Source organism: Xiphophorus couchianus, chromosome 19 (assembly GCF_001444195.1).
Source record: "Xiphophorus couchianus chromosome 19, X_couchianus-1.0, whole genome shotgun sequence".
NCBI lineage: Eukaryota > Metazoa > Chordata > Actinopteri > Cyprinodontiformes > Poeciliidae > Xiphophorus > Xiphophorus couchianus.
The window spans coordinates 91,651-116,937 of NC_040246.1; the positions used below are offsets into that span (position 1 = coordinate 91,651).

Consider the following 25,287-nt stretch of genomic DNA (forward strand, 5'->3'; position numbering starts at 1 on the left):
CGAGTTGCCTAATTTATTGCGATGTTTTTAGCTCATGGCACCTACAGTATATGCATGGCTTCCCACCGCTTAACCGCCTGCAACCAGTATGTCTCAAAGCAGCTGAGACAAACGCCATGTGTCTCCTTGGACATAGAAATTGGTCTGTGTTGAATTTGCCAGGTAACAGGGCTCCCAGCTGGAGAGTGTGCCCACAGCTCCAAATTGCACATAAATAATTGCATTCTGGAAGCCGAGTGAAGTTGCTGCTTAGTCATTCTGGAGCTCAAATGCAAAATACAGTATATTTGCCACACTATCTCAAGAGAGTTGAAACAAGACCTGTCCAGCAAATTCTTGGACATCCAGGAGAGGGATCTCTAAGCCTGTCTTAAGGCAATCTTAATCCAGTGTGTAGGAAAGAGGAACCATATCTGTGTGTGAGCTGAAACCATCTCTGTTTGTGCGTCTTCAGGCTGAGCTGATCAGCAAACAAGCGCAGGAGAAGTTTGATCTGAATGAAAACTGTGTGGAGCGAGTCGGCCTGAAGGGCGGCGTCGGTGAGCAGCTGAGCTTTGCAGGCGGTCTCGTCTACTCCCTCAGTCTGCTTCAAGCTACTCTCCACAAATACGAGCAGTAAGTTTCACTGCAGAGACGCAGATAAGAGTTTAAAATGGAGCTCACAGTTGACCCCACCATCAAACACAGTAAACACCGTTACATTCTTGTTCCCATGATGATTTTTACGTAACCCTTTGATATATTGTACATCTACTGCAACAACCTTCTTTGTGGGTCTGTTTGCCAGAGCTTTGTCTCAGTGCAGCGTAGAGATCTACAAGAAGGTGGGCTCTTTGTACCCAGAGATGAGTGTTCATGAGCGCTCTCTGGATTTTCTCATTGACCTGCTGCACAAAGACCAGCTGGATGAGACGGTCAACGTGGAGCCACTCACCAAGGCCATAAAATACTATCAGGTCTGCAGCATTATGTTCCACATTGCTAAAAAAGCGTCTCCGCAATAAGACATTACAATGTGTCTTTTTCTCATTTTTTAAATACTACTATAGTGACTTGAATCTTTGTGTTTAATATTTTTCATTCATTAGCACTTGTACAGCATCCATCTGGCAGATCAGAGTGAGGACTGCACTATGCAGCTGGCTGATCACATCAGAGTGAGTAAAAACACGAGTAATCTGTCAACAGAAACAACTAAACCACATCCATCAATCCATCCATCCTCAATGTTATATTATTGCTACAAGTTTCCTTTATTTCCTGGAACAGCACTAGAAGTCTGTTAAGGTTTAGGTTAGGATGTATATCCAATGGCTTGCTCTCGTGTTCAGTTCACCCAGAGTGCCTTGGACTGCATGGCAGTGGAGGTGGGCCGCCTGCGGGCGTTCCTGCACACGGGTCAGGAGAAGGCTGACCTGGCCGTGCTGCTGAAGGATTTGGAGACTTCCTGTAGTGACATCAGGCAGTTCTGTAAGAAGATTCGCCGCAGAATGCCAGGAACAGATGCACCCGGTATCCCTGCCGCACTTAACTTCGGACAACAGGTAACCATGGGAACCACGCATTTTAAACTGCTATTCTGGTCGCCCTCGCCGTGTTGGGTACATCAACTCCTAACTTATCAACTTCTTTCATAATGCAGCGACATTGAGAAGTCATGTTAGGAATGATCAAGAGGCACTAACATATAAATGTTCCACAGCTGTAATCCAGGATTTCAGTGGCTCCTGGCTGGCTCGCCACTATTTAGATCGAGGCGAGCAGATTGGATGAGATACAGAGGTTTTCAGATTGCTGTTCTCTTTTGACCGATTCTGCCCTGCAGGTCTCCGACACGCTCTCCGACTGCAGAAAACACCTGACCTGGGTGGTGGCAGTATTGCAGGAAGTGGCCGCTGCTGGAGCTCAGATGATGTCTCCTCTCAGCGAACAGGACGGGCTGGCAGCAGTCAAACTGGAGGATGTAGCATTCAAGGCTGCAGAACAGGTGATACACCAGTTCCTCTGTTTTTCTCTGGGAGCAAATTAAGCAAACCTACTCAAAGGAAACAATAGCTAGAAGTTGAACTGCAAGCTGTTATAAAAGGACTCCAAGCCCTTCTTGGCAAGTCCAACCCTAAACTTCCCTCCCAATTCCACACCATCCTAGTAAATGCTGGCCCTCCCTCAGAACGAGAAAGACACACACGCGATTTTTAGCCTCACAACACCATCAAGGTTTCTCCTAGAAAATTTGCTAAGCCCGGTGTTTGTGTGCTAGGGCAGTCCTTCATCCAGCAACCTACCATGTTTTCGAGTTAAAAAATGTTTAAAGTTGACAGGAAATTTGAAAATATCACTCGATAGTTATGTGTTATTGAAAGATTGGAAGATTAATATCTGAACACCAACTATAAAGTCTTAAAAATGCAAACATTTTAAACAACTTTAAAAAAATAAGGAATGTTTAGCCTTTTGGGGGCTCAAGTAAAGGCTGGTAACCCGCCAGGCTTAAAATACACTGGGGGAAACCCTGACCATAATTATTGGGAAATGCCCCAGGTCAATTTGGGAAGATAAAAAGAAAGTGCTTGAGAATGTTGTTTCAGACTTAGAGGCGTCACATTGTAAAGCCTTTTATAAAGAATTAACTTCTTTCATTCTAAAATCGTAATGATTGTCTTGAACTACGTGGTAAAATGTGATTGAAATCAAACTTTACACGTGGATTTGTGTCCAACTAGTCCAAAGGGACACGAAATCTCAGCGTAAATTCTGAACTTCTGAAAAAGTTGATTGAATGTCAGTCATCTACAGTGTATCAAATATTTTGGTTCATTTTACTTATTTGAAAGCCAGGTTATGTTTTTCATTATAAAAAAGAAATTCCAAATTCATCCATTCCTCCCAGAGAATAAATGGCACATAAAGAGTTTGTGAATCTGTAAGGCCCCTTTAGCATCACATTCCTAGCTTATCATGTCAAATTGATCCATCTATGTTTTAAGATGTCAGAGTTTTCATAAAACAAGAAGACCCTTATCGGTAAAGCTCTTCAGATCTGGTTTTATCCTACATGTCTTCATTCCTTATAAAGGTTAGTTGTTGTCGCTACAAATACAAGATGTTGCTGGGTTTAATTGCCGACTTGTTGGAAGGAGTATTCTGATAATGGGTTTACCCCTTATCTTTGCAGATCTATGGATCTCAGGGTGCCAACCCCTTTGAGTGTCTGCGACAATCCTGTAGCATTGTCATAGCAACCATGAATAAAATGGCTACTGCCATGCAGGAGGGAGAGTATGACTCAGACAAGCCCCAAAGCAAGGTAACTGTGAAGGATTTTGTTACTGTGCAGATGTGTCTCCATTATGAAAACGCCTCAAAGCGGATTGGAAAGGTTTTTATCTGGTGCGTGTTTTCCGAACTCAGAATGCTAGTTTTATTTCTCTCTGCCCCGTCATCCCACAGAACCCTCCACCGGTGGATCTGCGAGCTGGAGCTCTTCGAGCCGAAATCACAGACGCCGAAGGTCTGGGCCTGAAGCTGGAGGACAGAGAAACGGTCATCAAAGAGCTGAAGAAATCTCTAAAGATCAAGGTGGAGAAACGCGGTTAAATGTGTTCAACGTCTAATGAAACGTTTATCGTGAGCACAAATGGTTTATTGGTCAGGAAGATCATTCAACACATGACTTCACTGGGTTAAAATGTAAGAAAAAGGGGCTTCATTTAACATTTAATATACATTTTCTCATAGTGGCTCAAATATGAACAAACATGAACTTAAACCAATTAAAATGTATTCCAAATATAAGTATGCATATAATTGAGTTGGTATGTATAATTTTCACCCTGCGTGCTTTAGAGAGAGAGAAAATCCGACAAAATCAAACTTAGGCACTAAATTCTTGTTTTTAGACTTTTACTGAAGTTGCATTTCAGATATCCATTCAACCATGGGGAAAGAAGACATCAAAGGCATCAATAAATCACCAATTTCATTGAAGCCGTGTTAGTCACCGTGCAGAGACATGACACTGAGTGACGTTTCAGGGAGAAGAGCTGAGCGAAGCGAACATCCGTCTCAGTCTGCTGGAAAAGAAGCTGGACAGCTCGTCCAAAGACGCCGACGAACGCGTGGAGAAGATCCAGACCCGGCTGGATGAGGCCCAGACCCTGCTGAAGAAGAAGGAGAAGTAATTATGGTTTCACACGTGAGATAACCCCCGAGCGCGAGGCGGTGCGAGCAGGTCTACAGCTTTGCCACGGTGTCCCTCTCCGCAGGGAGTTCGAGGAGACCATGGACGCCCTGCAGGCGGACATCGACCAGCTGGAGTCCGAGAAGACGGAGCTGAAGCAGCGAATCAACAGCCAGTCAAAGATGACCGCGGACGGACTGAGAGGCAGCAGCCCATCAGGAATCGCTTCCATGGTTTCAGGAATAGCTGGAGGTGAGTGAGATCAGACAAAAACCAACAAATAAATAAATGAATAATCTGTCCTCGTTACTGTAACAGCCGTCTGTCACAATCTAACATAGTTAATCTATGAAATATTTTGAGTTCAAACAAGAAATAACATGTTTCTCCTTTCTTATCTTGTTCTTTTATCTTCTGATTGATGTATTTATTCTTCAGAGGAACTGAAAGGTATCCGTCTGCCTGCATCTGATGTGATTCTGCATGATGTTGAGTTTATTGTTGCCACAGGGCCGGGTTTCATCAAATGTAAATTGCATGTTTTATGTCATCGGGTCTTTAAAGAGCAGAAAGTATTTAAAGTTAAAGTAGATGAAGATTATATGTCTACACTGATTGTGTGTATTTCAGCATTTTGTATTACTGGTTTACCATTTGCTCTTGGCTATTATGGTTAGATGACATAAACCGATATTTTTTGTGCCTGTACCTTCTTCATTCGTGAATAAATTGCTTATGTAGCAAAAGTTAATGAGGAATAATGTAATCACAAAAATTTCATGTCTGCTGTGTTTTGGTCTTAAAACAGACTGATAGCATCATTTGAATGTTGCTGTTAGCATTAGCAGATATCACTCTGTCGTTGTGACTGGATTAGAAGGACTGAATTGTTGGTTTAAAAGGTAGAGATGCTGGAAATGATTTTTTCATTATGTCAACCTTGGTTAGAGGCAAAGTAACATGATTTTATTTTTTTACCCAAGAAGTCCAAACCATATTAAGGACCCAATAAGACTGCAACTAAACCATAGATGTATTGAATCTAGACTTCTTGTCCTGTTTTTAGGCTGTTTGGGACGTCTTTAAGAGAGACTGTCCAGAGAAAAATTGTGTACACCATCCTGAGGCCAACCAAGAGATTCACTCATAATTTGACTAAAAACACAGACTGGAATAGAGAAGTCTTTACTGTAAATACTAAAGCTTTGAATTTGCTCAAAGTGTTTTTGATTAGAAGCCTTTGAGATGTTTGTGAGATCCAGTATACAATGGAAACCTCTAACAAAAAGATGCTACGACCACGACTGAGCCTTACACAAAACCACGTTTTTATCCAATCAGATTGATGGGATAAATTGTTGTTACTGTTTAGACGTGTCATCATTTTTATTTCCAAGTTTGAGCTTTAGTTTTTGAAACTAAATTAAGATTTGTGTTTGCATTGTGATGAAGTATCTCTTTCAGTTTAGTGATCGATGGATGTTATATGCAGTAGTATCCCATAAAACATCGGCACAAAAACCTACATACATTCAATGTTAGAATAGCAGCTTGACCTAATTGGCCCATAAGAACACACGACCAGCATGCAATAAACGTTAAAACTGTGAGATAAAAAATGTCCTCAGTTAACCAGAAACTTAGTACAATGGCTTGGTTGAACGATTGAGTGTTAAACAAAGAAACCCCTAAATGACTGAGGTATAAATAAGCATCCTAAAGGTAGAGTGAAGCTAAAAATCCGTACCTTCTTCCATGTTATGGCCAGTCTTCCTGTTGTCCTCCTCAGGCAACATGATGGCCGGAATCGGCCCGGGCTCCGGCGTCCAAGTGATCGACTCTCCCCTGCTGAGTCAGCAGATCGAAGCCCAGCGGCTTTGCATCAAACACCTGAAGAACGAGAACAACCGGCTGAAGGTGAGAACGGAACTGTGAGCCGCCCAAAAGATCCGCACGGTGGCGTTTTTAACCTCCGTGCGCGCGCTCCTCCTCCCCGGCAGGCGGAGAAGATGCGCACCCAGCTCGCCTCTCTGCCGCCGCTCAACGTGACCAAGCTTCCCTCCAAGGAAGGACGACCAGAAGTGCTCTCCAGCGGCCTCTACCGCAAAACCGACCAGCTCCTCGAGACTTTGCTGCAGATGAGCGCCAACGTCAAGGTGGTGGACGTCACTGGAAAATCCCCGGGTCAGTAGAGCGTTGAGTGGAGGAAGTTAGATGACTGGTTTCCTCCTCCTCCTCTCATCAGTACTACAGATATTTTCTTTCACTCAGTAGCTGCGTTTCCATTGACCTTAAAATTGCGCAAATTGGAATTACAAAAATAAATTTGCTAATTTCGAAAAACTTGTGTTGTGGCACTAGGATGAGGCGGCTTATCAGCTCTATTGAAATCCGGATATTTCACAAAACTGCGATGGAAACACTTTCTTCGCAACACCTGAGTCATGTGATCGACAGACAGACGTTACTGCTGGCGGAAAAGACGAAGAAGACGGCAGGAAGTGGTCGGAGGATGATGCCGCAGCGTATTTTTTAAATAAACTTATTTAAGTGAGATTTTTATCTGCATTCTTTATTTAATGGAAACACCACAATTGCAAAATTATGTTTTTTTCAGCAATATTGGCAATGTTTTGCGCACATTTTTAATGGAAACGCAGCTACATTGTTGCAACAATTGCAAGTTTACAGAGGTGGGTAGTGTCTGGCTGCATTTACTTGAGCACACTTTGAAAAAAAACTTTAAGAATAATTTTACTGCACCATACTTTTTACTTTTACTTGAATAAAACATCTTGAAGCAGTTCGACTTTTACTTGAGTAAAATGTTTGGCACAACTTTATAAGTTTCAGTGCGTTTTATTGAGATGTTTTGTGACACAAAGCGGCTCATAATTTTGGAAATGGAAGGAAAATAAAACCATTTTCAAATTATTTTATGAATAAAATTTCAGCTGTTGTTCTTTTGGGAGTTTGTCTCTGCCAGCTCTGCACACCCAGACTGACTTTTTTCTTCTTTTTTTTTTTTGCAGCACGGCTTACGCTCAGTTAGAATAAATAGAGAGAATCTTTAAACATTTTTTCCAATCCTTTTGTCTTGTCAAATATTCTCAGTTGGACTTTGGTCTGAACTTTGATTAGACCATTCTAACATATTAAAATAGAGGTGGTGGGACCCGATTAAAATTTGTCATTGAGTTGATTGCAGAATCCGTAATTGAGAACTATGCATTAATAGAATAAGCAAAAGAAAAAAATGTCCAAAACCCTTTTTCCTGCTAAATTCTTGACTAAATAATCATATGAGCTCAACAAAAGGTATTTGTTGTTTATAATCTTTTAATGTTATTCAACCATCAGATTGGTGCAGGGTTCAACTATATCCAATCAGCTTTCAAGTGTTTCAGGAACTCCTGATTATGAATCCATGTAATTATTATATTATTGCACCTTCAACCAACACGCCGCCGGTCAGTCAGTCACTTTAAATAGACACATGTGTCATTATCGCCTGAAATCATCGGCTCTAGTGTACTGACTGACATACACAGTTCTTTGTGTGGAAGGAGAGGAACAGGTTGCTAACGTTGTGTTGTCCTACAGTGACGCCTAGTGCTCAGCTCCTGGAACAGACGGCACGTCTTCAGTCCCTGACAGAGACTCTGGACAAACTGAAGGTAAAAAAAAATACTCCAAATATCTTTAGGATTAAATAAAAAAAATCAGTTGTAGTTTCAACCAGCGTATCTTGTTCTCGGCTTCTGCTCAGGGTGAGGTAGCAGAGCACGTCGTCAATCTGCAGCCTGGAGCTCGAGTCTCGTCAGACTTTGCAACGTTCCCTTCAACCTCCTTTGTTAAGGTAGTAAACAAAAACATCAAACCTCTTCAGCTGTATTGGAACCCTTTAGCTATTAGGTAACAACTACAGTATGTTTCTATTACAAATAGAATAGTGTGCAAAACTTTTGTTAATGTTACAATCCCCCCCCCCCCCCCAATTTCGCAATTGTGGCGTTTCCATTAAATAAGAAATGCAGTTAAAATCAGAAGTGGGTATGTTTATTCACGCAGTAAGCCATTAAAAGTTTCTCCCTCTTACCACTTGCTGGTAAGAGTCTTTTTTGCGAAATATAAAAATTTTGATGCGACAGAAAAACCACCTCATCCTAGCAGCACAACTTTTTATTGAAAAATACTCAAACTGTGGTGATAAAATAAGCCATATTTTGAGAAAAATATAGCTGAGCAAAATTACTTTCGGAATTCCAATTTGTGCAATTTTTAGATCAATTGAAGTGCAGTTAGAGAACCTGCGGATCCGACCTCTGTGTTTTTCTGTTTCCAGGCAACCGAAGAGAAGCACTCCGACACGGTGCTGGTGGGTCGAGTCCTGGTGCCGTGTCCCCGCGGTCAGGAGCAGGTCCACCGTCTCGTTCTGTCCCAGTCCCAGCTGCAGAGAGTCCACAGTCTCCTGCAGACCTAAATGTTGCTTGACCCCTGTGACCCCACCCTCCTCTGCCTGCTGCGGCACCACAAACACGCCACCATCAGTTTCTGCTCCCCCCTCCAGAGGCCAAATGAGTCAAACCAAGAGGAATATACAGCCTTCGGTGGAAGGTTGAACGCTAAAAACGGGGAGGTACCTTCATGTTTGAGATGTTAGCAACTCTGTTGTTACAAGTGACATTTTTCATCTCAGCTTATTTAGATTTTATTTAAGCAACACCAGGCTCGGTTCTGATGCCGATCCGTTTTGGCCACGGCTGTTTTAAACGAGGATGACAGAAAAGAAATCGTACAATTTGACAACTGAAACAATTTCAGGCCATTAGTTATTTCATTTTTTTTTCCTTTGGAGATATCATCAGCTTATTCAGTGACTTCCTGATCAGAAAATGACAAATCCAAGCCTCTTCTGATCCGTAAATGCACCATTTCTAAGTGCTATATCATGTTGCAGACAACAATCTTCAGTGTGGAGGTTGCTCCTGAATGAAGACTAAAAGTTTGTGTTTTTCAGTATCAGCACAAGGTGAGTGAAAAGTAATTTGAATCACGGACACATGTTTAAAAAAGGAAACTGATGGCATGTCTGATGTTCATTCAGGCTGCAAGATGGCAAAAATGTTTAGCAGAGCAAAGTTTAGCTTTGGACCCGTCTGTTATGCTGGATTTGGAAATGTTGGGAGCCGTTTGGAAATATCAGGATCTCAGCAGGATCTCCATTCACTAGCACAGACACAGGGACCTGTGTTTTAGTAATGCTAGCCCATGCTAACAGCTAACATATGATGCTATTATAAGCTAAGCTAATCATTTTGTCTTTATTTTGAAATATCACTATAATCTTTTGTGTTCAGACAGCCATCAGTTTGGCTTTTAATATAATACAAATTATTAATGATCACCCACGACAGCAAAGCCAGAAAAAAAAATACTTGTTTTGTATCTACCCTAGATTAGGGCCATCCAAAAAAAAGAAAAAGGATTTTGACTTTTTTTTTCTTTGAATCCTGATTTCAAATTAAAGTCAGAATCCTCTTCTGTATGTATCTGACCATAGAGGTTCTTAAAGAGAAGTTGGCCTAGTCGGGTCGAAGCATTACCAGAGATCAGAAATAGGCCACAGCCTGGTGCCAATCGACGTTACGTTTGCTCAATGGTGCGCCTCTATTAACTTTCAGGTTGATTCCATCCTGATGTGACGGAAAGCCGTGCTTCAGACCGTGGCGGTGAACCAGGGTGGATAAACTGATGCATGCCGCCCAGAATCACAAACACCGTATTTACCAAGCTCTTCTGCGCTCCTGTGTGAGTCCTGTAAAACTGTGCAGAATATTAGGAAGTGTTCTAATCTTTTTAGGGAGTCGTTGTATTGTGCTCAGTTCTTAGCTTGACTGTGAGAAGGGAAATTATGAGTTGTAAATGTCATTTTGTGTGTGTGTGTGAGAATTTGCACAACAGAACAAAGTCCTGCACATGTTTCAGTTACAAACAGACGGAGGATTTTAGCCATTATTCAAACGTTGGAGGAAAATCTTTGAAACTAAATAACTTCAGTGGACACAGCCTGGCTACAGTTAGGTCAGGTTACGCAGCGAGTGACACCAGTTTCTTCAATAAGAGCCCAGAAATATTCACGTTGTAAAGACCAGAACTTTGTCTGAGCCTTAACCTGCAGCCATCAGTCGCCTGCCTTAGTTTATTTTTAGTTAATTGAACCTTCTTGAAGAAAAACTACAATAATGTCTGAACGTTTCTTTTTTACCACCACGTCTGCCAAGGCTGAATCCTCGCTGACATTTTTGCTCATTTATTTTCTGGCTGTTTCTGTTTACACACGACTGTCATTATTAACTTGAACGTTTATGAATTCGTTTTACGGGCCTGGTGCATTTGTATGAAAGTATGTTGCGACGCTGTGTGGTGTAGTGAATCTGCAGCTCGTCTCTTTGTCCCCTGTGTGGTTTCCTGCTGCTGCACAACCGATAACTGATCAATAAATCCTTCAGAGCCAATGTCGGCCTCCATTGTCTTCATATTCTCAAAACTAAAAACTTTTTTTGTATTTCTTGAAAAAAAAAAAGTAAAATCACTTTAATTTTAACAACAACAACAAAAAAAAACAATACCCAAGTTTCTGTTTCACATGATTAAAAAAATAGGCAGATTTGATCTGGAGCACCTTTTTTCCTGGTAAAAATATGTCTGCTTTGTTCTGTATTGAATGGCTCAAAAGAATTTCATCTGACTTATGAAATAAATAACATTTTGGAGCTGTTCCGTTTAATCACTGCCAGGCTGTTCTCCTGCCCAGGACTCGGTTCCTCACTCTCTGAAAAAGAAAAGAAGAAAAGAACAAGCAGCATGTCAGTCATTTCCAACATGGAGTCAAAGTGGAACAAATGGTCACAGAAATGCTGTCAGATCAGGATGTTTTTGTTCCTGACTGACGGACAGCACCTTGTTGTACAGCTTGGCGTTCAGCCTGTACGACTGATACTCGGCCTTCCGCCTTTCCTCCTCTCTCCTGCGCCGCACCTCAGGAAGATTCTCATAAATTCTGTTGCAGTAAAATTGACAATGTCAGTGTTGCAAATTAAACAAAGGTGTGAGATTCATACTCTAAACTATGACAACGCAATAGGGCTGTTGTAGATGGAGGAGGGAGGCGTACATTTCTGTCAAAAAAATCAGACATTTTGAGATTAATCTCAGACATTTTCAAGAGAAAACGTGGAAATTTCAGTTTCAAAAGGTAAAAATGATTTGGACCTCAGAAATGCCACGATTCCACATTTTTTGTCTCTCTTTTGAAGATTAATCTTGGTTAATACAAAAGTATCAGTTTCTCTAACAAATTTTCAGGTTTTCCAACCCAGAAATGTTCGTGGTTTTTTTTGTTGGAAAATGTCTGAGATTAATCTCAAAATTTTTTCTGGCAAATTTTCATCTTTTCAATCTCAGAAATTTTCAAGATTTTTCTGTTAAATTTCTGAGATTAATCTCAAAATTTCTTAGCATTTTGGAGGGAATTTACTCCTTTTTTTCTCCATCTACAATGACCTTTATACACCTTTGTACTAAACAAACATCATTTCCTTAAAGGTAAATATCTGCACACCATGGATATGGTGCCGACTTGTTTATGTGCTGAATTTGCACTTATTTTGTGGGAAGTTTTCATGTTGTGCCATAATAGACTGATGAGTTGTAACCTGAGTAAAGCTTCTAATGTGAAATGCAGATATTAACATTAAATGCTTACTGTTTGGACCTCTGGATCATCTCTTTCCTGGGTACTGCTCTCAACAGCGCCGTGCCTTTGCAAAGAAAAAAAACGTTACAGTAACTCCTGCAGCGCAGAGTGACGGTGTGGAGCAGTGGTTCTCCAGGTTCTGGATACCTGCGGGTCTCGGCAGCCTCTGAGGTTCTTCTAGCTGGTCGAACAGCAGGTTTCTCTCTCGGCTGAACGCAGACTGGATCCTCCTCTCCTCGGCCTGCAGAGCCAGACATCTCACCCTCTGCTTGGACTGAGAGATGAAATCCGGCCGCCGAATCTCCAGAGCCTCCTGCAGGGACGGAGCAATACAATGAAATCTCCCACAATGTGTATGTGTTAAACACTGAACATTTTAACTATTTGTATTTTATTTTTAAATCCACGTTTCTGAAGACAAAAACCCCCCATAAACTTACTTGCAGGGAGACCCGTGCCAGGCCAGAGGACGATATTTTGGTTTTAGGATTCAGATCTCGGACTTGTCTCTGTCTGAGCAGCTCTCTCCACGGACGGGTTCTGCTGTGCGGCTCAAACCACGCCGTGTTCGACCTCTCCGGCCGGTTCTCCTTCCTCATCTCAGACCTCGGGTTGTCAGCCGGGATGAACCACGAAACACCTTAAGAAATCATTTAAAATGTTAAACATGACAAAGTGCATCACAAAATTATTCCCACTTCCTGAATTTTTCTATTCTCACATGACACAACTGCAAACTTAAGAGCATTTGAATCTTCAAAATGGAAGAAACTTTTGTTGGTCTGTCTGAGGTGAAATGATTCGCGCGCGACTGGCCTCGTGTTAATGGCTCAACAAGGGGGGAGGTGACGTCGCTCTCTATTCATTTTCTATGGAGCTTGTGCGGTGAGGCGACAACCTCTAGTCCTTCTCCGTCACCAGTGAAATTCGCACACATGAAATTTCAAGCTTGTGCGCGTAGACGCCCACACGCGGGTGAGCTATGCGACAGAAGAATTTAAAAACTGTTCAACTTTTGCCGCCATCACGTCCCGTGTGTTGGGCTCACCCCGAATGGCAGAAAACTGTCACTTCCGCTGTCGTTTTTCGTTCATCATGTGTCGAGCTAATTAAAAAGAAATTCAGAGGTCCATGGCAGTCCAGGCGTCGCGACAGCGCGCAAAAGCTGTATGAGCAAACCTACTTTTAGGGTAAGGCTTGGAGGGGCTCCTCTTGCTCTTCTTCTGCCTCTGGTTGCTGTTTGATTTAGGAAGAACTCTCCACCTTCCTCCTCTTCCTCCCACAGTGCCTGACGAAGAGGAGGTCTGCCCATAAGTCCTGGCTTCTGCAGGAGAGGGGAACGTAGTCCCGACATCTCTGGTGTTCCGCCGAGTTCCGTTACGAACAATCTCCAGCTCACCTGAGGAAGAAGGTAAAAATATTACCGACTTTACAAAACATTTGATTTTTTTTAGGGCAGAAACGATTAATCGATTATTGAAATAATTGTCAACTAATTTAGTCATATATTAATGGTTAACTGGAGGATACAGGCAAAAAAAGGATATTTGATGAATGAAAAAGATACTAACTAAGCCAAAACTGCCCCCAAAAATCTATACATTTAGCATCTAAGATAAAAAAACATTTTTTTTCTGTAAATGTCTTATTCGCCAAATACATCGAGTCAAATAATGTGCAGAATATTGAAGAACCAAAATGAATATATTTCATACAGTCTTATTATTCTCCCAAAGAAATGCATTCCTATTCCTTCCTACCAATAAACCAATTTTAAAGAGCACTAAATGATGGAACTGGAAGACGTTTTAAATATCCAAAATAAAACACAATAACCAAAAAAATATTTGTAAAACTAAAATAAAAATTTTAAAAAACCACACAATTGAAAACAAAAATAAAAGTGATTACAATGTCTCTGTAAACAAAAATGGCCTTCAAACAATATTAATCATCATATTGGAAATTATTGAGCTCCTTTTAATTTATCATACGATTCATTGATTCCTTCCTTATTCTGACAGCCTAAATTGAAAAGATGCACATAGAAAAAATAAGAAGTTTTCATTTTTTTCTCACAAGTAAAAGTTGCTCATGGTTGACAATGACTGACCTGCCTGGATGCTTCTGTTGACGGCTCTTACAGCCCTCTTGGCTGTCAGAACCCTGGAAGGTCTGCGCTGTGGTGAGAACGTGTGTGAGCTGGATGTTTGTGCTGAATCAGCAACAACCTGAGGGCAGGTGTGGAAGCACTTTTACATTCAGACAAGTGGAATAATAAATGTTAGCATAAACACGACCAGTGCTAACTTCAACAGATAACTTGTAGAGCAGGGAGGAGGACAGGAAGCTGGAGACACCGTGTCTCCAGCTTCCTGTCCTCTCAGACACACGTACCGATTCCTCGGATGGTGTGAGGGTAACAGAGGAGTCGGCCTCCGTTCCTCTCCAGTCTCCCCTCTGTTTGCTGATGGTGCTGTACAGTTTACCAAGTCGAGAGCTGCTGTTCACGTTTCTGACTCTGTTGGCGCCGAAGGCCCTGACGAGTCGGGCCGTATCCACGGTGGACGTGGTTGACATGCTATCTGGCTGATCCCTGTCTGCTGGGGAGGACGGGTGGCTCAGTTGGGTTGGATGTTCCGCCTCTCCTCCCCCCGCTTCCCAACCCCCATCTGTCACTCCACCGTGTTCGCTCCATTTAATCTCCTTTCGTTCTTTTCTCGGCGTCCTTCCAGGAAAGTAACTACTCCGCTCTTCCTGGCTCTCGGCTTCCTGAGTAGCCTGCGTGCGATGAATCACGCGAGACAGACGCTCCAGTCGCTCCAACAAGGAAGCGTCTTTATCGCCGGTGGGACGCGCCTCGTCCTTGGTCCGCTGATCACAGAACTTCTGCCACAGGTGGTCCAGGGTCCTAGCGCCCTGTCGGGGGGTCGGCGGAGGAAGTTCTCGCTCTCTGGTGTCGGTTTGCACCCTTTCTAAGTGTGCTGGATGAAACCTGTCATGAGCCAGCTCTGTTGGTTCGAACTGGGGGAAGTGGATCGGGCTGGTACCCTGATCCCTACTGGAGGGTTTGAGGTTGATTGAAGGCGCTCTGGTAAAGGTAGATGATTCCTGGGAAGACGGCTTCACACCCTGGATTAGAGCTGGAGACCCTCGGTCTGCTGCTGCAGGAGCATCTACTGTTCATAAAGAAGATATGGAGAGATTATTATTGTTACTGGGTGGCTGGATGGATGGGAGGAAGGAGAGAAGGGAGGAAAGAAGGAGGAAGAAACAAGGAAGGGAGTGATAGAACATGAAAGAAGGATGAAACAAGGGACAGAGAAAGGAAGGAAGGTAGAAAGAGACGAGGGAGGAAGAATGAAATGCGAGAGTGAGGGGAAAGGAGTAAGGAAGGAAGAACAAAGAAAGGAAGGAAGGAAGACACTGACGGAGGGAGTGAGGAAGGATGAAACTAGGAAGGAAGTGATGATCGTTATTATTTACTATTTACAAAGTGACTGCATTAAGATGTCTTTCCTTGAGAGCAGTAACCATCATGTCTCCTGCCCAGCGTCAGATCTCATGTCTCCATGTTCTGGGTGTGTTCAGCTCACCTGTGTGTGTGGGGTCTGCCATTGTGACGGCAGCTGTTCTCAGCCTCTTGCTGTAGATGCCCTCCTGGTGTCTGAACGCGACTCCGCGGTCCAGCCTGGGGTCCTGATCCCCAAGGACTTCGCTGCTGAAGGTGGGAGGCACGGCGTCATCTGACCCTGGGGGGAATTTACCGGCGGTTGCTTACATCACAACGAGAGCCAATCGAATTAGACAAAGACAAAAAGCTGCTGGGGAAGCAACTGAATATTCCCAACCAGCATTCAAGAGGCTCCAGTCTGCCCCACCTCCACCTCTCTACTCAGGCTGCAGCTCTGCCTTTGTCTAACTCAACCCCTGAACATGAATAATGGACGTGCTGAGCGGTGTGTGTTACAATGGACCACCTGCTCTCCTTTAACAGACAGTTATAACATGACAGGAACCTGCTCTTCCTCCTCCACTCAAAGGCTTTCAGTTGAACCCTCAAATTTGGTTTACCGGACACACACTGTTCGTTACTGCGGTAACAACTACCAACATATTTAACAGACATACATAGATAGAAATATATCTATATTAGTAGTGTCCAGATACAATTTTTTCACTTCCGAAATGATACCGATAATGCAGCTTTGAGTATCAGCCGATACCGATATTGACCAGATACGATATCAATACAAGTCAGACATACTTTTATAACTTATTTTGTAGTGTGGGATGTTAGAAAAGAGTTGATCAAGTGATAATACTCACACAGAGAACAATAGTTAACATCAAGAGGTATGAGAACAACTGACCCATTTACTATTATCCAATGGATCAGAGGGATACAAGCATTGCTGGATAGAAGGGCTGGACCAGACTAAATGCTGGATCGGGACAGAGCGGCAAAGTTCTAGGCAGTATGAATATTTCTGCGCTGTACCTGTGTGAGAGCTCTCCATGGTGGTGTCGGACCGGTTGGTGGAGGAAACATCAGCTTCCATCTGAGGGACATAGAAGAGCTCCTCACTGCCGCGAGGTTTGTAAGGCAGCAGCACAGCCACTGGTGGAAGGAAGACGAGTGACGGCATGTAAACTGTTATCGCCACAATTTTTTTTGTTTTTTTTAAAAGTGGTAATAAAAGTATGAAACTCAAAGAAAACCCTATAAAAAACACTTCACTATGAGCCTACCAGGTGCTTCAACAGGATAAGGACTCGACGGTGTGATGCCCTTTCCCTGAGGATCAATGGTGGAAGCGTCTGACCTGTCAGCCGCCAGCTTCCCACCGTCGTAACATTCTGCCGGACTCGACGACCCGACACCTTCGTCTGGACTGCAGGCGGTCAAAGAGGAGTCCCTCAGGGCGGCGGAGGCAGCACCAGAACCAGGACAGTGGGCAGCGGAGGCCAAAATATTTTTAGGCAGCAGAGTGAAATGACCTGTCCTGAATCCCTGACTGATGGCCAGAAAAGAACTAGACTGGACATTTGTCCCCACATCCTGTTTACCTACAGCCTGCGTGGCGGTTGGGGAAAGTTCCTCACCCTGGCCTCCCACCGTGTCTCGCCTCTTTCTGGTACTTTCATCATGCACAGATGGCGGTTCTCTTGTAATCTGGACTAAAGGAATCATCTCGGATTCATCCAGATTGGTTGAAAGACATTTACTGGATGATGATGTTCCAGTGGAAAGCTCTGCCAGGTGGAGGGGGTCTGAGGCTGGACTTAGAGCAGAAGTGGAAGTGGGGGTCGAATTGGAAGGTGAGGAGGTCACAGAGTTCCTTTGAGTGGGTATGCTGATGGATGGAAGGGCCTGGGGTCTTTTAGTAGAGAGTGTTACTCCTTCCCTGGCAGCGATCGCGCAAACTCTGGCTTCTAGATCGAGGTGAAGGTTGCTCGGTAGCGTCTTGTGAGGGTCTGGGTGGATGGCTAGCTGTTTGTTAGCAATGCTGAGGGCAGGAAACGTTTCAGCTGCTGTGGGGACATTGGTCTCTTTGTGGACCCAAACACTGGAGGCCACGCTGCTGCTTTCTGTATCTGTGCTCCCTTGGCTCTGGAAGAAAGGGGAAAAAAACAAGGAAGTTTTTAAAGGCCTCCAAAAAACAAGAAGAACCTACAAAATCTTTTTTCCACAGCAAACATGGGCAATCTTCAGCTTAAAATATAAGCATTCACACCCCGAAATATTTTCACATTACGTCACTTTGCCATAGGGTTGGCAATTCTTTTCAATTAATCAAATTTTCTGTTTTTGTAGATTTTTTTCACTAATGCACTTCTTGGGTTTCCAGATTGTCATGAGTGGCGATATGGACTTAAAAGTTTTAGGATATTTTGTGATGACGATAATATGACGGAATCTAAAACGTTGAAGGAATACAAACATTTTAGCCAGTCGCTTTGCATTAATTAAGCTTAAAGAACCCCAGAAAAATCTGTACACAGCAATCCTAAAACAGGGAAATGGTTTATTTTTCTGGCACACTTTGCAAGAAATTGCAAACACGGCGGTTACCTTGAGCACCTACACTCTTCAAAGATGAAAGGCTGACATAAAAATGACAAATATAAAAAATAACTATTTGTTACATTTTGTAATGCAACTACCAATTTCTGATTCTCTTCTCTTAAAGTGTATCAAAGATTATTACTTTGAGAGGGTTTCTCATCAGGAGCTGTTTCTTGATTTCTTCAATGTGCCGTCTGTCTTCTACGTCCAACAGCAGCAGGTCACGCTGCTGTCCCAAAACCTTTGACTTCATCCACTCTGAAATATGGGAACATAAAAACATGTGGGATTAACATAGTCTGAAAAGAAAGTAGCCAGTGAAATGAGGAGTTCTAACTAAAGAGTGAATTAAAGGAGCAACAAAGTTTTACACTTTAATTTGGTTACCAATCAGAACTTGGTAGTGATTTGTATCACTACCTGTTGTATTGGCAACAGTCGACGTCTCTCTGTACCTGTACGTTCCAGAGATTAAAAATTGAACTAAATACAAGCACCTCCAACAGCAACAGCCTTACAGGGAAGAGCTTGTTGATCCTTCTTCTTGGTTTGGTTTAATTTGAACAAAAACAAAAAGATGACCGGATGTGAATCTTTTACCTCCGGCCTTGCCCTCTTCCTGATCTGTGACGCTGGGCGTGCTCGACGTCATGGTGGCTGACGATTCATTCTGCAGCAGTTTGGCCACTCTGATTGCCAGTGAGCTCTCACTGCTGCTGTCGCTCATCACTCCCTGGTCAGCATCCTCGCGAACGGGAAAGGAAGAGCGACTCTCTGCACCAAGATCACTAGGTATAGTCTTTTCTTCTTCTCCATTAACTTCTTCAAGAACCGCGTTCAACTGAGTTGTACTTGTGGCTGCTGACTGTGTCTGTATTTTATCTGGAGGTGCCGCGCTGCATCCTTCCGGCTCTGTCCGCCGGGCTTGTGTGGATGGACTATCGGGTTGCTCAGACGATGTCAAACTCTCTAGCCCAGTGGAGCTTTGGTTTGGTTTCTCTGATGTAAGTATGGAGTCTGAGGAAGACCTGGCACACGGTGGAGAGGAATGAGACTTTATGTCTCCGCCAGTGGAGGTGGAAATAGAGGAAGAGAATGAGGAGTTCTGCAGCCAGCTGGTTGTTGTGTTTGGTGGCCTGAAAATGTCTTTATCAGAGAAGAGAAGCGTTGCATTAGGTCCCGACGAAGACGTGGAAGACGCCGTAGATATCATGTCCTCTGCTTGAGAGAGTAGCTTACGGATCTCTGACAATGCCTTTGTGCTAACAAAGGAATTCTCCGCATCTTGATTCATATTATCGCTGCTCCGGACAGATGACTTTGTATCTGTATCAGAGACGTTTACAGCGACGGACTTGAAATCCTGCTTGCTGTTTTGGATCAGGACAGAGGAATGGGAGCGTTCACCGGCCCCGGAGCAGGAGGCCGGTCTGCTCTCCCTCTGAGTGGCTTCTGTGTCGGACGGAGGAGAGGTCTTCACTCTGACCTGCTCTGACGGCGAGGAAACCAGACCAAGACTGTCCGTGCTGAGAGGGATGGATGAACTAGAATCCACCGACAGAACGCTGGACCTGGAGAACTCGCCCTTATGGGGACTGCTACCTGGATACAAGACAAAAATTATTAGTCATTAATAATTGATGTATATTTAACATTTTTGTGCCTATTTTGAACTTACAAAAAAAATGAACCACAAAGAGTTTTAGACTTGTTTCATAAAGATGACACATGGTTCCAAACAGTTTTCTTGCGAATATTACATCATTTTCCATAGTTCTCTTTCCGTTTAGCTCACTTTTTAGTTTAAATTCAATGTTTCTTTATGAATTTAGGCTGTAAATGTGACAACTAAAGACATGGGAAGTTGGAATGATGGATGGATCTGAATGGAAGATTGCTGAGTGAAAGGAAAAATTAATGGATGTTATAGATCAGAGGTGTCAAACTCCAGTCCTAAAGGACTGCTGTCCTGCAGTTTTTAGATGTGCCACAGGTACAAACCACTGGGATGAAATGGCTTAATTACCTCCTCCTTGTGTAAATCAGTTCTCCAGAACCTTTGCTAATGACCTAATTATTCTATTCAGGTGTGGTGCAGCAGAGGCACATCTAAAAGTTGCAGGGCAGTGGCCCTCCAGGCCTGGAGTTTGACACCTGTGCTATAGATGAACAGATGGATGGATGGACTGATTATTGAAGCCAAATACCAATTATCCCTTTTTCATATTTTTCCGGACTAGAAAAATGTCATACTCTTCCGTATTGCTTCATGGCTGGGCGTTCCTTAATGCTTGCAGAACGAAAAACAGACCAGGACTTTAAAATTTCAATGAAGTATCATGTTTAAAATGTGGATCTTATTTGATCACTCTATTAGCTGCAGCTGTTAAAACATTACATTTGCTGACAAGTATTTCCACCACGTTGCCTATCATACAGTGAAGGTCATTATAAGGTTTGTTACTCTCTGAAGGTTGGGTGCTCTTTGAAGAAGTTCCAGAAGATCCTTTACTAGTACAGAGATCAGTGGGAGAGAACTCTGGTTCTCTGATGGGCCCTCTAGGTGCAAACGGAGTCAGGATTTTTGACGGAGTTTGGTCGATACCAAGGTTTTGAAGATACAACTAATAGAAAAAAACGAGGGAGAACTTATCAGATAACTATGTTCACATAAATATTAAACTGGATAATCTGTTATCTAAAATACATTGACTTCAAACAAACAAACAAAAAAAATCAGAGCAACTTACAGGAATTCGTTCATCAATGTTGAGCTCTTTAGGCCCTGGAGGAGATGGTGACGTTGCTGAATGTTTAAAAGTCCAGTAGGGGGCATAATTATCAAGCTCAAGGCTGACGACAGAAGAGGTTCCGACAGAAGGTCCTACTTTAATTTCCGTGTAGCTATCTCGGGAACTTGAGAGTTCGGAGACGTCACTGAAGTGACCAAGGCTCTTGAAACGTGAGGGTTGAGTGGCAGTACTGGGTGAAGGAAGAGTGTCCTTCAGGCCCTGAATCTTATTTTCTGGAGCAGTGTTGGTCAGCTGGTGCTTGTCAGCGACTATGACAACTGTGCCAAGGGACGAGGGGGACTGTGATCTGCCGAAGGGAGAGGCAGAAGGTGGCGTAGCAGATCCCTTATTATCTAAGTCACCGGGAGCTCCGCCTACAGCCTCTCCTCGTCTAGGAGAAGAACCTCCTGAAGGTGTAGAAGAAGAGATCTGTGTAGCATCCTGGTTGGTGGAAGGCTGCTGGATACAGGTGTTGGATCCTCCCTCATCACCTTTTTCAGGAGGAACTCCCGAAGGTCTGTGCAGTGCTAGGCCTTCTAATGGTGGGGTGCTCTCTGAGCTTTCTTTTGTCTTCCAGGCATCAACTTTCTGCAGATAGTTGAGACTAGGGAGGGAATGGACTTTGTGAGAAGCCTCCAGAGGATCTTCCGTGTCTGGGAGACGGCCATCAGCTGAGTGTGCACCCGTGATTGATGGGTAAAAGGTATCTATGTTAGATTCTATGGCTGAAAGATGTGCAAGTTTAGTCTTGACATCGAATTTCAGTGGCGCAAAGAAAACGCCTGGTGTAGATTGAGACTGTGGAAGGAAGCCAAGGTAGGAGCCATCACTTCCTGTTTGGGTCTGTAAAGACCATAGATCTCTGTCTCTGTGAACCCATTCTGAAAATGGCTTCCCACTAGGTTTGCCTTGCGATTCTTTGAGAAAAGGTGTGATCAGCTCATGAGTTGGTGTCGGACCCTCTGGTTGCTCGTGTGCCTCAAAGTTGCTGAGTTTCCGTACCTCAGACAGCAGTTCTTTGTGCAACTCTTGGCTGCTATCATCGGGCTGAGTTGAGCGGGAACCAGTAGTGATGTTACTGATTTCTTTGTGCCTTTTCTGCTGTTGGGAAGGACTGGCTTCACCTGGTGAACCTTGTCTTTCAAACATGTTGTCTTTGCAAGCTTCTGTGTGTCGTGGCTGATCTGGACAAAAGCCAGTGCTTTTAATAGAGGTCAGGGATTCAGAGGAAACAGAGCTGCTGCTGCTGCTGCTTTGCATGCCAACCTCTCTCTGGTCGGCTTGAGGATCCTGCATAGGAATGTCTTTATTCAGAAAGATATTTTCATCTTTATGAATTCCAACTGTATTCCTGCCTGTCAAGTCGTATAGTGCTTCCAACTTAGTTTCTTTGCTATCTCCTCTTGATAGTTTTCTTTGTGTGTCATGCTGAGATGGGGAGGAGTTGCTGCTTGCTCCTTCATCGGAAAGGAGGGTTGTCTGAGCCAAAGGATGCTGGGAAAGTGAGCTCTGCTCAGAGGAATGGGTGGTGCTCTCATGGATAGGAAAACGGAGCCTCTCTGATACCATAGAAACATCAGGAAAAGCCCTGGTGAGGAGAATATATATGATTATCCTTCCACTAGCAGTACAGATGTTACCATGTCTTGTTAAAGTATTTAGTCACCTTGAACCTTTTTCTAGATTTTGTCATGTTACAACTAAGGATGCACTGATACATTAACCAGCCAATAAATCGGCCTGATATTCTTAATTTTGGAAAATCAGCAATCGGCCAATACTTGCATATGAAACTGATTATATCCACCAATCTTATCGTCCTCAGCAAAGATCAGAAAATCATCTACTGTCCCCTTTTGCTCTGGCGTGATAGAGGACTGACTGACAGAGCCACCCACCAGGTCACGTTTGCAGTTAAAAGTGATTCCGCCGTTGTCAACTTAGCATCTTTATCTCCATACTTATCAACTTTTCAGACATAAACGAAATAAATAAAAAATTTATGCTGACTAATATAGTAATTGTCAGGCTTTTTAAAGATCGGTAATCATCCAGAAAACTAGAGTCAGTGCACCCATAGTTACAAGCACAGCTTTCAGTTACGATAGCAAATTTTGCTGAACGACAAATTGTTCCATAAATTATTGCGATCAACAATAATATTGCCGCTTTTATTCAATAATCTTGACACTACCTACTAGTGTTATTACTACTTACTTACTAGTTAGGTGAGCTCTGGAATGTCTTTTGCTGAAGTAGAATTTATTTAGGGGTGTTAAAGTTAAAGAGGACAGAATCCCCTTGACAATGATAAGACACTGTGTTGGTCTATTACAGAAAAGACCAATAAAATGCATTGAGTTTTGTGGTTTTCCTGTAACTAAATGTGAAAAATGCATCTTTCAAGTGACTTTTTTGTAGAAAGGTATAGCTACCTACAGAACAACAGTCATGACCTAATAACCGAACATTTTCTGTAATAGTTTTGTATAGTATATTATTATTATTACTATTTGTTATTTTGTTAATCTCTTTTTATATATTATTTTTTATTTCCTTTGTGAGAACTTTTTTATCTGACGCTGCTGTTGCACTTGACTTTCCCCTTTGCTGGATAATAAAGGCTATTCTATCAACTCGGTGTTTCTTACCTTAGGGGAGCAAAATCTGGATCACCTTGCTGGAAGAAAGAGTATTCAGTGACGCTGTGCTCAAGTCCTGAGATTAGAGGCAGCAGTGACAGAGCAGGAGACAGATGACTGTCCTGGAATTCTGATGAAACACAAGTTTCTGAATGTTACACATTTGAACCAGAAGCAGGAATATCTAAACACTTGTAGATAAATATGAAGCACTACTGTCAGAACAAAGTCCTTCTTGACTAGAGAATATTGTTTCTTATACTAGTTTATTTAAAAAAAAAAAATCAGTACAGCACCAATTAATTAAATCAATCCTTTAGCTGTTTTATGTTGTCGTTTATGTTACTTTGTTATATGTAGAAAATATACCTAGCTGAAAAACTTTTTGCTGTGACAGTTGAAGCTCCCGAACATCTGTTTTTATTTTAAGCGGTCTCTGATCCTGTTGGACAATACTTCGACTTTGGGCTTCCGGTGGGCCTGTTTGTCCATCAGGACCAATTGTATCTTCATCTCCTAGTCGATGAGAAGGAGTCGTCGCCATCTAAAACAAACACACAAAGCAAGATACGTTTTATTTCACTGGTCATGAAATGATCTTCAAACAGTTAAAGCGTTAAACTCCTTCAAACTCAATTGCAACTGGTGTGCTTTAGAACCTTTAGTGGAATCTATCAAAAGCTGCAACATATTTACTGACCCTGTTTATCTGCTCAACTACTGGTGCCTCTTGTGATGTCATTAACTCATATACACACAGGAAAGAATTTGCAGCCGTTTTATTTTAGTCCACTTAAAAAATTAAATAAAAATTTCAGAAGTTGTGCTTTACAGTCTGTGTACATTTGTTATGAAAATGTAAGCAAGAAAAATCACCACTGGATAGCTTGTTTAACATAAGCCGACTTGAGTCTGAGTTAACATAACAACTGAAAGCAAAGCGATGAACAAATAAACCAGACACTGCTGGCTAGTTAAGCTTCTGTAAATATAAATTAACACGCAATGGCTTATCCAAGTTTCCTTATATTAAAATAGAGTGAGCTGAGTAAACAGGTCAGCTACTTTAACATTAGTATGGCAGTTAGCTCAATGCCTAGCAGCAGTTAGCTATGTAACCGTTAACTGGCACTTCCGGGTTGCTGGTAACACGAAGACGCAACAAAGAAGTAATTGAAAAAGTAAAAGTAATTATTTTTATCTAGCGTGGTTAAGGCAGAAGTTACATAAATGACCTGTTCTGGTTCCATGTTGTTTTGATTGTTGATGATGACAGTCCGCCACGCTGAGCGCGCTTCCTCTACGTCCTTACCTAGGAGCGTTGCTAGGAACGGTCAAAAAATACCCCGGAAATAGAACATTTGAATGGCAGGAAAGCGTGAGATCATCATATTGCTCTAGATTTACCTTTGTCAGTGTAAAGCAGGGTAACGTATGGAGGATAAACGCCCCAAATTTAATAATTATATTGTTGATATTACAAAGTTCTTCACAGACAAATGCCTCTTTACCCAAAATGATGCTATTAAAAATAGACTAACTTTCTCATTCTCAAATAAATGTTTCTGCTGCCCAAGACATACATTGTGTAATTATTTTAGTGTGACTCAATATAATGCAAATTATTTATTTATTTAACTGTATGTATTTTGTTTTGACTTTCATATACCATTGAAAAGCATAATACTCATCAGACAGGACTTTAAACTGTGGGCAGATTTTTAATTTTTTTTTAAAGAAGTATTGAGTAAAATGGGTTAAATATGTGTCAACATAAGAATAAAAATAGACTGTTTTTATTTGAACTACAACATATAACCAATGTAGCTGTAAAAGCATTTATT

The 25,287-nt window shown here is 42.4% G+C and overlaps 2 protein-coding genes across 12 annotated transcripts in view; one reads left to right on the forward strand and one right to left on the reverse strand.

Annotated features, from left to right (window-relative positions):
* Positions 1–10,698, forward strand: part of LOC114134782 (dynactin subunit 1-like) — a 51,463-nt gene extending 40,765 nt beyond the window's left edge. For 7 of the 8 annotated variants that reach the window (XM_028001590.1, XM_028001585.1, XM_028001587.1 and 4 more), the window contains 15 exons: positions 455–615; positions 788–956; positions 1,089–1,157; positions 1,332–1,544; positions 1,826–1,987; positions 3,176–3,307; positions 3,451–3,579; positions 4,035–4,177; positions 4,266–4,432; positions 4,619–4,630; positions 5,970–6,097; positions 6,181–6,364; positions 7,784–7,857; positions 7,950–8,039; positions 8,526–10,698. In XM_028001590.1, the coding sequence (XP_027857391.1) occupies positions 455–615; positions 788–956; positions 1,089–1,157; positions 1,332–1,544; positions 1,826–1,987; positions 3,176–3,307; positions 3,451–3,579; positions 4,035–4,177; positions 4,266–4,432; positions 4,619–4,630; positions 5,970–6,097; positions 6,181–6,364; positions 7,784–7,857; positions 7,950–8,039; positions 8,526–8,663 (1,971 nt within the window). In that variant the 3' untranslated portion in view covers positions 8,664–10,698. The remainder of the gene's footprint in view (positions 1–454; positions 616–787; positions 957–1,088; positions 1,158–1,331; positions 1,545–1,825; positions 1,988–3,175; positions 3,308–3,450; positions 3,580–4,034; positions 4,178–4,265; positions 4,433–4,618; positions 4,631–5,969; positions 6,098–6,180; positions 6,365–7,783; positions 7,858–7,949; positions 8,040–8,525) is intronic. The other variant, XM_028001586.1, reaches the window with a different exon arrangement.
* Positions 10,699–10,761: 63 nt separating this feature from the next.
* Positions 10,762–24,803, reverse strand: alms1 (ALMS1 centrosome and basal body associated protein). Of its 4 annotated transcripts, XM_028001577.1 has the most exons (19): positions 24,679–24,803; positions 23,813–23,987; positions 23,453–23,573; positions 20,760–22,389; positions 20,474–20,633; positions 19,249–19,611; positions 18,610–19,155; positions 18,152–18,267; positions 16,692–17,553; positions 16,441–16,560; positions 15,536–15,691; positions 14,337–15,118; positions 14,053–14,191; positions 13,123–13,338; positions 12,380–12,579; positions 12,087–12,252; positions 11,949–12,003; positions 11,144–11,243; positions 10,762–11,015 (listed from the first exon to the last, which is right to left on the reverse strand). In XM_028001577.1, exons 1-19 carry the CDS (start codon positions 24,691–24,693, stop codon positions 10,971–10,973), a joined length of 5,967 nt encoding a protein of 1,988 aa, XP_027857378.1. In that variant the 5' UTR covers positions 24,694–24,803; the 3' UTR covers positions 10,762–10,970. The 4 variants fall into 4 exon arrangements, with proteins under 4 accessions (XP_027857378.1, XP_027857376.1, XP_027857377.1 ...); XM_028001575.1 differs by having other exon boundaries at positions 14,337–15,115; positions 18,610–19,611; XM_028001576.1 differs by having other exon boundaries at positions 14,053–14,170; positions 18,610–19,611.
* Positions 24,804–25,287: the final 484 nt, after the last annotated feature.

What these genes read in the sequence shown, in the direction of transcription:
- alms1 (XM_028001574.1), bottom strand. An exon ending in CATGGAGAGCTCTCACACAG is followed by an intron (nt 15,692 to 16,440) that starts GTACAGCGCAGA and finishes AATTCCCCCCAG; the next exon opens with GGTCAGATGACGCCGTGCCT. An exon ending in CTCCAAGCCTTACCCTAAAA is followed by an intron (nt 12,580 to 13,122) that starts GTAGGTTTGCTC and finishes TGATTTCTTAAG; the next exon opens with GTGTTTCGTGGTTCATCCCG.